Here is a 13,131-nt window from a genome sequence, read left to right as displayed (position 1 = left end):
GAGACTGTGAATCAGGCCTTCATGGTCGAATTGCTGCAAAGAAACCACTACTAAAGGACATCAATAAGAAGAAGAGACTTGTTTGGGCCAAGAAACACGAGCAATGTTCATTACACTGGTGGAAATCTGTCCTTTGGTCTGAATTTTCCAAATTTTAGATTTATGGTCCCAAACACCATGTCTTTGTGAGATGCAGAGTAAGTGAACGGATAATCTCTGCATGTGTGGTTTCCACCTTGAAGCATGAAGGAGGAGGTGTGATGGGGTGCTTTGCTGGTGACACTGTCTGTGATTTAATTAGAATTCAAGGCACACTTAACCAGCATGGCCACCACAGCATTCTGCAGTGATACACCAACCCATATGGTTTGCACTTAGTGGGACTATCATTTGTTTTTCAACAGGACAATGACAATGACCCAAAACACAAGGGCTATTTGACCAAGAAGGAGAGGGATGGTGCTGCATCCTGGCCTCCACAATCACCAGACCTCAACCGAATTGAGATGGCTTGGTATGAGTTGGAACGCAGAGTGAAGGAAAAGCAGCCAACAAGTGCTCAGCATATGTGGGAACTCCTTCAAGACTGTTGGAAAAGCATTCCTCATAAGACTGGTTGACAAATTGCCAAGAGTGTGCAAAGCTGTCATCAAGGCAAAAATACATTTAGATTTGTTTAACATTTTTTTGGTTACTACATGATTCCATGTGTTATTTCATAGTGTTGATATTTTCACTATTATTCTACAATGTAGAAAATATTTCAAAAATAAAGAAAAACCCTTGAATGAGTAGGTGTGTCCAAAGATTTGACTGGTACTAAAAGTGCCCCAGAACTACCCTTTACTAAGCCTTACTAAGGACCCACAAAGCTTCTCTCGGAGTACTGTAGTGTGATCCTGTATTGGTCAGTTGGTAGAGCATGGTGCATTTTGCTATGGGGCGTAGAGAAGATTTTACAATTTCATAACTCATTTCATGCAATTCTACTCATTTTGCCAAGGGGCGGGGAAAATAATTTGCAGTTTTACAGCTAATTTCCTGCAATTCTACACATTTTGCCATAGGTCGGTAATTCGACCATGCTTACTACAAGTTTAGATAGCTGGCCACTAGACTAATTTACCAATCTAAAAAATGTTAGCTGACATGGGCTACTGTAATTGAGTGACTGTCAGTGACTGACATAATAGAAATTATGCAACATTTTGAAATAGCACCTTTTGTATTCCATGTTCCAGCTCTCAACAGTAAGTTGCGACCCCAATTGAGTTCCTAAAAAAAATGGATCCGCAGGCCTACAAAAGTGAGGGTAGCCAGTTGCCCATTTCTGGGTAAAATGGTTGGATTGGTGTTAAGGGAATTTTTATCAATGATGACTAATTATGTATACATTTCAATCAGGGCTGACTAATCCGAATACTATTATGCGACTGTACATGTATGAATTTTCTCTCTTGCTCCCAGTATTGAATATAATGTAGTGAATGTAGTCAAGAGTTTAGAACAATGACGGTCTGTTCCTTGGTACAAATGAATGAACTATGAATCCAGACTGTCTAGAATGCTTATCTACACTGACTGACCTTGGCTCTAGGCGAGGAGGGAAGGCTTGAGAGCTATAGAGCCTTTCTACCAGTGTCAAGAAGAGATGGAACATTTAGAAAACGCTGACGTCATTTTCAGTTTATAACCTGTGGTAAAATGTGTATGAACTCAGTACTCTCTTGAATAAAGGCTGTTACTTGACTTTTAAGATCGGGCTCTGTCCATTCCTATAAAATAAGGGTCTTACAAATTCTTATGAATTGACAGAGTGTTTAATTTTATTTGGGAATTAAAACAGAGGAATTAAATTCCTTCAACAATTGGGTAAAGGCCAATCTGATCCTGGATCTGTGATTAGGTGCAAACACTAACTTAGCGTATTTCTTACCGTCTCCCCAGCTGATGATGTCATCTGGGTCAGAGGGCACCCCTGTCCAGAGGGAGGCCATTTTGGGGTACCCCCCCTCCAGTTTCCTGTCCTGCCCCCCTTCGTCAAATCTCCAGAACTCCCCTCCGCTGAACACGTACGTTTTCCCATTGTGTGCCCACACAAACACCGCCTCCACCCTCTCCAGTGGCCGACCCTCCATGGTATGCATGCCCCATTCCTCTAGGGAGCGTGGGTACCCAGGCAAAGAGGCCCTGTCTTTGAACATCCAGTACTGGGCTCCTGCACAGAGAGTAGAGAGGACATAAGACAACCAGAGAGAGATTAATCACATTGAAATATATCATTTATCAGACATAAACCGATAGAAGACGCTCATTTGGGCATTCATATACTACTCACACAAGCACATAACAGTAAGCAATATACAATTGAGAATACTATATAATTACGGTATAACATATCATATTATGCAGTATTATATATTTTTGAATATATTCTCACCAATGAAGAAGATGATGTGTCCGTCACTCCTTTCATAGACTGTGTCGATCCGGTCCAGCCTTAGGGGGAGCCCAACCCAGAAGTTGTGGATCAATGCTGGGATGAAAGACACCAGAGAACCCCACTGCTGAGCACGCCAGAAAAAAGCACCTGAGAAAGGGAGGGAGAGAGAGAGACAATAAAGGGAGAGGCACAGGTTGGGGGGAGAGAGAATGGGAAAGTGTGTGTTTTGGGTGTACAGTATACAGTAAGTGTATGCACTATGCATATGTATTTGTGTACGGGTTACAGTTGACTTTAGATAAGTGACAATGGAAAAGTTGCACGATAGACAGTATGTTCCACAAATCTAACAACGTAAATGTATTGTATTTTATCTAAACAGTCTTCATGCAAAAGAAAAATGATATACACTTCTATTTTCGCAATGTGATTTACATTTATCAAAAACTCCGATACCAACAATACGTTGGGCTTTGATGTCAAGAAAGGAAAAGCCTGCTGGTGGCTTCGGTGATGGAGGCGAATTGGGTAAGTAGGTACAAAATTGCCCAAAGAGTTTGGTCATGTTATGTTGCTAGTAGATGCTTTTTTTAAACAGTCCATGCAAAACGAACTGGCCCACTCAGATCTAGCATGGTGCTTGGGGATGGAATAGGCTAGCTAGCTAGCAAGCAAGCTACAACAACTCCATCAACACTGCACGTTCTGCAAAAATAAATGGTCAAATACCAATTGGATTAATGTCATCGTTTGTTTCAAGGAATGTCTTTATTTTAGCTGAACTGTGATCTTTATTGGCCGATATAAGTTGCAGAATATCATGGTAGCCAATGTTGGGTCAGCCATTATAAACTCAGCAAAAAAAGAAACGTCCTCTCACTGTCAAATGTGTTTATTTTCAGCAAACTGAATATGTGTAAATATTTGTATGAACATAACAATATTCATACAACTGAGACATAAACTGAACAAGTTCCACAGACATGTGACAAACAGAAATGGAATAATGTGTCCCTGAACAAAGGGGGTGGGGGGGGGTCAAAATCCAAAGTAGCAGTCAGTATCTGGTGTAGCCACCAGTTGCATTAAGTACTGCAGTACATCTCATCCTCATGGACTGCACCAGATTTGCCAGATCTTGCTGTAAGATGTTGCCCCACTCTTCCACCAAGGCACCTGCAAGTTCCCAGACATTTCTGGGGGGAATGGCCCTATCCTTCACCCTCTGATCCAACAGGTCCCAGACGTGCTCAATGGGATTGAGATCCGGGCTCTTCGCTGGCCATGGCAGAACACTGACATTCCTGTCTTGCAGGAAGTCACACACAGAACGAGCTGGTGGCATTGTCATGCTGGAGGGTCATGTCAGGATTAGCCTGCAGGAAGGGTACCAAATGAGGGACGAGGAAGTCTTCCCTGTAACGCACAGCATTGAGATTGCCTGCAATGACAACAAGCTCAGTCCGATGATGCTGTGACACACCGCCCCAGACCATGACGAACCCTCTACCTCCCAATCGATCCCGCTCCAGAGTAGAGGCCTCGGTATAACGCTCATTCCTACGACGATAAACGCGAAACCGACCATCACCCCTGGTGAGACAAAACCGCAACTCGTCAGTGAAGAGCACTTTTTGCCAGTCCTGTCTGGTCCAGCAACGGTGGGTTTGTGCCCATAGGCAATGTTGTTGCAGCTGACATCTGGTGAGGACCTGCCTTTCAACAGGCCTACAAGCCCTCAGTCCAGCCTCTCTCAGCCTATTGCGGACAGTCTGAGCACTGATGGAGGGATTGTGCATTCCTGGTGTAACTCTGGCAGTTGTTGTTGCCATCCTGTACCTGTCCCACAGGTATGATGTTCGGATGTACCGATCCTGTGCAGGTGTTGTTACACGTGGTCTGTCACTCCCACTGTCAGCTGTCCGTCCTGTCTCCCTGTAGCGCTGTCTTAGGAGTCTCACAGTACGGACATTGCAATTTATTGCCCTGGCAGTCCTCATGCCTCCTTGCAGCATGCCCAAGGCACGTCAACGCAGATGAGCAGGGAACCTGGGCATCTTTCTTTTGGTATTTTTCAGAGTCAGTAGAAAGGCCTCTTTAGTGTCCTAAGTTTTCATAACTGTGACTTTAATTGCCTACCGTCTGTAAGCTGTTAGTGTCTTAACAACCGTTCCACAGGTGCATGTTCATTAATTGTTTATGGTTCATTGAACAAGCATGAGAAACAGCGTTTAAAACCCTTTACAATGAAGATCTGTGAAGTTATTTGTATTTTTACGAATTATCTTTGAAAGACAGGGTCCTGAAAAAGGGATGTTTATTTTATTGCTGAGTCTACCTGGATTTACTGTTACTGCTGCTAGTAACATTAGCACTCCGTTTAGTATGTGGTTAGCTATAGCTACCATCTGCGTTCAATGTCTACTATGATGATAAAGGTTTATTTTGATTTTGTATGAGAAACGCTGATGTGCTGAACTTCTAATAAGTGATGTGTTTCAAGGCTGCTAGTGGTTAGCTAGTAGGGGTAAGCCAGCAGGGGTGTAAAAGGGGTTATGCTAAAAGCTTGCGCACTGTACAAGTGCCACGGTGTACTCTCTGTTTAGGGCCAAATAGCATTCTAGTTTGCTCAGTTTTTTGTTAATTGTTTCCAATGAATCAAGTAATTATCTTTTTGTTTTCTTATGATTTGGTTGGGTCTAATTGTGTTGCTGTCCCGTGGCTCTGTGGAGTCTGTTTGTGTTTGTAAACAGAGCCCCAAGACCAGCTTGCTTAGGGGACTCTTCTCCAGGGTCAACTCTCTGTAGGTGATGGCTTTTTATGGAAGGTTTGGGAATCGCTTCCTTTTAGGTGATTGTAGAATTTAACGTCTGTTTTCTGGATTTTGATCATTAGCGGGTATCGGCCTATTTCTGCTCTGCATGCATTATTTGGTGTTTTACGTTGTACACAGAGGATATTTTTGCATAATTCTGCATGCAGTCTCAATTTGGTGTTTGTCCCATTTTGTGAATTCTTGGATGATGAGCGGACCCCAGACCTCACAACCATATAAGGCAATGGGTTCTATAGAAGGCCCTTTTTGCCTCGTCTCTCAGCTTGTTCACTGCTTTGTGAATGTCACCTGTGGCGCTGATGTTTAATCCGAGGTATGTATAGTTTTTTGTGTGCTCTACGGCAACGGTGTCTAGATGGAATTTGTATTTGTGGTCGTGGCAACTGGACCTTTTCTGGAACACCATTATTTTTGGCTTACTGATATTAACTGTCAGGGCCCAGGTCTGACAGAATCTCTGCAGAAGATCTAGGTGCTGCCTTTGTTTTGTTTTGTTTCTTTGTCAGTTAGGGTGCCTTCTAGCATACAGTAATTTGGCAAAAAAGCCAATTTGACATTTGCTCAGTACATTGTTTTCACTGAGGAAATGTACGAGTCTGCTGTTAATGATAATGCATTTTTTCCCAAGGTTGCATATAGTGATTGGGGTAACATTTGTCTCCACTTTTGTGGATTGGGGTGATCAGTCCTTGGTTCCAAATATTGGGGAAGATGCCAGAGCCAATGATGATGTTAAAGAGTTTAAGTATAGCCAATTGGAATTTGTGGTCTGTATATTTTATCATTTCATTGAGGATACCATATTTTGTCCTGTAGTTCATTCAATGTAATTGGAGAATCCAGTGGGTTCTGGTAGTCTTTAATAGGTGATTTTAATTTGTATTTGATCATGTATATGTTTTTGCTGTTTGTTCTACGACCAAAAAGAAAGGAGAAGTTATCAGTTTTGGATAGATAAACTCTTCGTATTGTTGTTTGTTTAGGGTTTTCCAATTTTCCCACACGTGGTTAGACTATGGATTTTTCAATTACATTGAGCTGCTTTCTGACATGCTGTTTCTTCTTTTTCCGTAGTGTATTTCTGTATTGTTTTAGTGATTTACCATAGTGAAGGCGTAGGCTCAGGATTTCTGCATCTCTATGTTTTGGTTGGATAGGTTTCTCAATTTCTTTCTTGGGTTTTTGCATTGTTCATCAAACCATTTGTCATTGTTGTTCATTTTCTTCGGTTTTCTGTTTGACATTTTTAGATTTGATAGGGAAGCTGAGGTCAAATATACTTTACACCTTCACTCTTACAGTGGGACGTTTTGTCCAGGAAGTTGTCTAAAAGGGATTGAATTTGTTGTTGACAATTAGTTTTTTGGTAGGTTTCCACACTACTTTCCTTCTATAACATTTCTTAATATTATTTAGTTCCTTTGGCTTTGATGCCTCATGATTGAGTATTGCTCTGTTCAAGTAGACTGTGATTTTGCTGTGATCTGATAGGGTTCTCAGTGAACGCAGTGACTGTGAACGCTCTGAGAGACTAGGTTGAGGTCAGTGATAAAGTAGTCTACAATACTACTGCCAAGAGATGAGCTATCAGTGTACCTACCATAGGAGTCCCCTCGAAGCCTACCATTGACTATGTACATACCCAGCGTGTGACAGAGCTGCTGGATTTGTGACCCGTTTTTGTTGGTTATGTTGTCGTAATTGTGCCTAGGGGGGCATATGGGGGAGGAAATGCTGTCTCCTCCAGATAGGTGTTTGTGTGTTTCTTTACAGTTCTGGAATTTAGGACACCAGACTAGTGCATGTCCCTGGGCTTGGAAATGATTGATTTCCCCCTCCAAGATAGAGAAGCTGTCCTCATTAAAGTATGTGGATTCTAGTGGTAGGATATAGGTAGTACACAAGAGGAGATTTTCCTGTGTTTTTTTCTCCCTCTGCTGTGTGTGCATCTTGCTAGCTATCACTCAAATTATTTCTCTCTCTCATTTTACTAGCTGTCACTAAAATGGCGAGGGACTGAAGGTCACAGACTGAAACTCAAATTGCTAGGGGGCTGGGCCACATGGGAGAACATTTAGAGAAAATGGCGCCACACTGACAGTCCCAAGCCCATACATTTTTCTATAGTTAACATGAAAAATGGTTGTTCTTCTTACCCTTGAAGAAGAAGACTTCTCCTCTGATGTTGGCAATGGCATCATATTGCCCCTCACAGCGATCTGGCAGAGCAGGGTCTGGGCTGTGTTTGTAAGGGGCGATAGAGAGAGGGTACTGTATCTTTATGATATTTTCATGATATTGTCATATAGTATCTTAACCATAACAAGTTGGAGTATTTGCAGTATTTGTCCAGTTATACACTCACTGTGGTGTTAGTCTTGGGGATGGAGGACTGGGCAGGAAAGGTAGGTTGGGTGTGGTTGGGGCCGGAGTGGGATGCGTGGCAGACCTTCTCTTTCCTATGAAATACCATTTCAGTATTTTTGAGCATTTGTGTTCCTGTGTCTCTGCATATGGGTCTTTCTAATATTTCCCTTTGTTGAGGACCCAAACAAAGACTTCAAATGTGTGTGTGCACTGTGTGTGATTGTGTGTACCGTATATAGCCTGTATTCCCAGCCTGTCATCTGTAGGTAGTGTGTAGCTCTGGATGTCCCCCACAGTCCCCTGGTAGTATGGCCTCATGATGGAGGGATTGGAAGAGGTATGTGAGAGGCCCAGGGCGTGGCCAAACTCATGCACTGCTACCGTGAAGAGATCAGTGGTGCCAATGTCATCTGAGAGAGAGATGGAGAGGAGAGAAAAAGAGACAATAGATCTCAAATCAAATTGTATTTGTCACATGCTTCATAAACAACAGGTGTAGACTGTGAAATATTTACTTACGTGCCCTTCCCAACAATGCAAAGAGAAAATAATAACACAAGGAATAAAAATATAAATTGTAACAATAACTTAGCTATATACAAGGGGTACCAGTACCGAGATGATACATATACTGTAGGTATAGGCTATTTGGCGATAGAGGGAGAATGACAGAAATGGAGGAAGGAAAAAAGTGAGAGAGAGGTTGGGGGAGCTAAAGATGAAGAGAGAAATGGAGGGAGGGGAGAGAAAGGGAGAGAGCGTAATAGATGTTGGGAGGAAAGGAAGTAGATGGATAGATAGGGAAAGATAAAGCAATTAAAATGTCATTATGTTGTTCACAGAAGTGCACACCGTTTGTGTGTGTCACATCCTATAAGCCTCTCCCTCACCTCCATACCCGTAACTCCAGCTCTCCCCATTGTCAAAGTGGGTGTCCCCCGCCATGTCCGCCGTCCCGGGGAAGAACGCGTGAGCCAGGGTGCCCCCTCTGCCATCGAAGGGGTACCCGTCCTCGTGGTAGGAGCTGGGAAAGGACACCCTGAAGTCCCCCTCTTGGTTGGGGTGGTCCCGGGAGGGGCGAAGAAGTTGGAAGTTGAGGGGGGTGGGGTTGCTCCACACACGGAGGGCATAGGTGAGGATGAGATCCACCAGTTCGGGGTGGAGGGAGGGGGACAGGGAGGGGGAGGGGTAGCTGAGCACACTGGAGTGGGGGAGGATGAGGGAGGGCATGAGAGGAGATTTGGGTTGCAAAGAGAGGGTATATTACTGGAAACTTTCTAAGTTTACCTGTAAACTACCATAATTATCTTTCAAGGGTTTTATGTAATCTATCACAAGACATCTAGTGGCCCATTAGGGCACTTCAGAATATGAACCATCAACTTAGTAAATACCATTGGTGTGTAATATGAGGGATTCAAATCAAATCAAATTGTGTTAGTCACATGTGCCGAATACAACAGGTGTAGACTTTACAGTGAAATGCTCACTTTCGAGCCCCTAACCAACAATGCCGTTGAAAAAAATATGAGTAAGAACAATAAATAAAAGTAATTAAAGAGCAGCAGTAAAATAACAATAGCAATACTATACACAGGGGGTACCGGTATAGATTCAATGTGTGGGAGAACCGGTTAGTTGAGGTAATATGTACATGCAGGTAGAGTTATGAAAGTGACTTTGCATAGATGAAAATAACAGAGTAGCAGCGGTGTAAAGGGCGGGGGGGGGGGGGGGGGTAGTGCCTTGCGGTCGGAGGCCGAGCAGTTGCTATACCAGGCAGTGATGCTACCATGCTCTCGATGGTGCAGATGTAGGACCTTTGAGAATCAGAGGACCCATGCCACATCTTTTCAGTCTCTTGAGGGGGAATAGGTGTTGTTGTGCCCTCGTCACGACTGTCTTGGTGTGCTTGGGCCATGTTAGTTTGTTGGTGATGTGGACACCAAGGAACTTGAAGCTATCAACCTGTTCCACTACAGCTCTGTTGATGAGAATGGGGGTGTGCTCGGACCATTTTTCCTGTAGTCCACAATCATCTCCTTTGTCTTGGTCATGTTGAGGGAGAGGTTGTTGTTCTGGCAACACACAGCCAGATCTCTGATCTCCTCCCTATAGGCTGTCTCGTCTTTGTCGGTGATCAGGCCAACCACTGTTGTGTCATCGGCAACCATAATGATGTGTTGGAGTTGTGCCTGGCCGTGCAGTCATGAGTGAACAGGGAGTACAGGAGGGGACTGAAAATGCACCCGAGGGGCCCCTGTGTTGTTACCTACACTTACCACCTGGGGGGCGGTCCCTCAGGAAGTCCAGGATCCAGTTGCAGAGGGAGGTGTTTAGTCCCAGGGTCCTTTTTTTCATCCAGGTGGGAAAGGGCAGTGTGGAGTGCAATAGAGATGGCATCATCTGTGGATCTGTTGGGGCAGTATGCAAATTGGAGTGGGTGTAGGGTTTCTAGGATAATGATGCTGATGTGATCCATGACCAGCATTTCAAAGCACTTCATGGCTACAGACGTGAGTGCTACGGGTCAGTAGTCATTTAGGCAGGTTACCTTAGTGTTCTTGGGCACAGGGACTATGGTGGTCTGCTTAAAACATGTTGGTATTACAGACTCGGACAGAGAGAGGTTGAAAATGTCAGTGAAGACACTTGCCAGTTGGTCAGCGCATGCTTGCAGTACACGTCCTGGTAATCCGTCTGGCCCTGCGGCCTTGTGAATGTTGACCTTTTAAAGGTCGTACGTCGACTCTGGAGAGCGTGATCACACAGTCTTCTGGAACAGCTTGTGCTCTCATGCATGTTTCAGTGTTATTTGCCTAGAAGCGAGCATATAAGTAGTTTAGCTCGTCTGGTTGGCTCGTGTCACTGGGCAGCTCTCGGCTGTGCTTCCCTTTGTAGTCTATAATGGGTTGCAGGCCCTGTCACATCCAATGAGCGTCGGAGCAGGTGTAGTACGATTCAATCTTAGTCCTGTATTGATGCTTTGCCTGTTTGATGGGTCATCGGAGGGCATAGTGGGATTTCTTATAAGCTTTCGGGTTAGAGTCCCGCTCCTTGAAAGCAGTAGCTCTAGCCTTTAGCTCAGTGCGGATGTTGCCTGTAATCCATGGCTTCTGGTTGGGGTATGTATGGTCATTGTGGGGATGATGTCATCGATGCACTTATTGATGAAGCCAGTGACTGATGTGGTGCACTCCTCAATGCCATTGGAGGAATCCCGGGAACATTTTCCAGTATGTGCTTGCAAAACAGTCCTGTAGCTTAGCATCTGCTTCATCTGACCACATTTTTATTGATCGAGTCACTGGTGCTTCCTTCTTAAAATGTTTGCTTGTAAGCAGGTATCAGGTGGATAGAATTATGGTCAGATTTACCAAATGGTGTGCGAGGGAGAGCTTTGTATACGTCTCCGTGTGTGCAGTAAAGGTGGTCCAAAATGTTTCCCTCTAGTTGCACATTTAACATGCTGATAGAAATTTGGTATTACTGATTTAAGTTTCCCTGCATTAAGTCCCCTGCTACTAGGAGCGCCGCCTCTGGTTGAGCATTTTTCTGTTTGCTTATGGCGGAGTACAGCTCATTCAGTGCCAGCATCAGTCTGTGGTGGTATGTAGAAAGCTACGAAAAATACAGATGAAATCTCTAGGTAGATAGTGTGGTCTACAGCTTATCATGAGATACTCTACCTCAGGCGAGCAAAACCTCAAGACCTCCTTAGATATCGTGCACCAGCTGTTATTTACAAAAATACATACAAAAGTCCGATGCCCCTTGTCTAACCAGACAACGTTGTTCTGTCCTGCCGATACAGCATATAACCAGCCAACTGTATGTCGATAATGTTGTCATTCAGCCATGACTCCGTGAAGCATAAGATATTACAGTTTTCAATGTCCCAGTAGTTTAATCTTCCGCATAGGTCATCGATTTTATTTTCCAAAGACTGCACGTTTGCTAGCAGAATGGAAGGAAGTAGGGGTTTATTCGATCGCCTACGAATTCTCAGAAGGCAGCCCGCCCTCTGGACCCTTTTTCTCCGCCTTCTCTTCGCGCAAATGATGGGGAACTGGGCCTGTTCCTGGGGAAGCAGTATATCATTCACGTCGGGCTCATCGGACGCGTTAAAGGAAAACAAGTAATCATAGTACTGATGTCCAGAAGATCTTTTCGGGTCATAAGAGATGGTAGCGGCAACATTATGTACAAAATAAGTTACAAACAACGCAAGAAAAAACTATTGGTTAGGAATATGTAAAACATCAGCCTTGTTCTCCGGCAATCATCTTGATTCTGAATGAAATAATTATTTTTTAAATTATTTTTTCACACTTTTATTTATTTTACTATGTCAGTATGTATTTTGTCAATGTTTTGGCATCAAGCTGACGGCAGTTGTGAAAGACATTAACAGTTGGAAGAGTTGCAGAGTTAATTGAAAATAATGCCATTGTTGATTAGATGCTTTTTTCATTAGGATATTTGGTCTATCTACTATATATATGGAAACAGTATCGAAATATATATGATACTATATATAAATACATTTTCTTTGTTATACAAATATAAATGACCAAAGTTATGATAGATTGCCATTTCTGTTAATTACCAAAATGACTGAAGATTCCGGTAACTTTGGTAAACTACCTGTGGTATATTAACGAGGCAAGATGCAGCCATGCTGTTTAGCATCAAGTTTACTAACAGAATGAATTGACATGTGCATTCTCATAATGCACTTTGACCTTGACTATGGTACGTACGGTGACCTGCGTGTACCAATATTACTATTAACCCAATAATGTAATACCATAATTGAACCATGTAGTTGTTATAGGCTAATTAATACACTACATCATCTACTCATTTTAGTCTGAGAAACAGTAACAAATTATCCCTATTAAATGGGCGGCAGGTAGCCTAGTGGTTAGAGTGTTGGACTAGTAACCGAAAGGTTGCAAGATCGAATACCAGAGCTGTTGAATACAAAATATGTTGTTCTGCCCCTGAACAAGGCAGTTAACCCACTGTTCCTAGGCCATTGTTGAAAATAAGAATTAGTTCTTAACTGACTTGCCTAATGAAATAAAAGTTTTTTTGAAATGCTTGTACTGTAAACAACTAAAATAGTATGTATCTTTTAAACATTTCAATGAACAGTTTGACATACATCTTTTCACATCATAAGAATTCTTTCTCTTTTTTTCAGCCTCATCAGTGTGAATGCGTGTGTGTAAAAGTCTTTAAGGGCTGTAATGCTGGAGTGGTCTGATGACCCTGTGAGAGCAACGCAGGCTTTTTGTGTCTGCGTTCAAATGTCCTTAACTCACACTGTACAGGTGAGACGAGTCAGTCAAAGAGTCAGTTACCACCAGAGATGGTGTTTCAGGAGCAACTCATGCTCTCAACTGATCCCTGTGTCATATGTGGACGGTCAGTGTCTCTGCCTATCACTTTGTAAGATACTGGACCTGTCTGTTGTGTG

The 13,131-nt window shown here is 43.1% G+C and overlaps 1 protein-coding gene across 1 annotated transcript in view; it reads right to left on the bottom strand.

Annotated features, from left to right (window-relative positions):
- The window catches only part of mmp25a (matrix metallopeptidase 25a), a 34,334-nt gene that overhangs the window by 4,527 nt on the left and 16,676 nt on the right, over positions 1-13,131 (bottom strand). The window contains exons 4-9 of the mRNA XM_031827062.1: positions 8,537-8,847; positions 7,877-8,056; positions 7,645-7,738; positions 7,436-7,518; positions 2,441-2,590; positions 1,937-2,218 (exon numbers count right to left, since the gene is read on the bottom strand). Coding sequence (XP_031682922.1) covers positions 1,937-2,218; positions 2,441-2,590; positions 7,436-7,518; positions 7,645-7,738; positions 7,877-8,056; positions 8,537-8,847 — 1,100 coding nt within the window. The remainder of the gene's footprint in view (positions 1-1,936; positions 2,219-2,440; positions 2,591-7,435; positions 7,519-7,644; positions 7,739-7,876; positions 8,057-8,536; positions 8,848-13,131) is intronic.

This window comes from Oncorhynchus kisutch, linkage group LG6 (genome assembly GCF_002021735.2).
Source record: "Oncorhynchus kisutch isolate 150728-3 linkage group LG6, Okis_V2, whole genome shotgun sequence".
Classification (NCBI taxonomy): Eukaryota; Metazoa; Chordata; class Actinopteri; order Salmoniformes; family Salmonidae; genus Oncorhynchus; species Oncorhynchus kisutch.
Note: the sequence above shows the minus strand (reverse complement) of the source record. Positions and strands in the feature narration are given on the sequence as shown.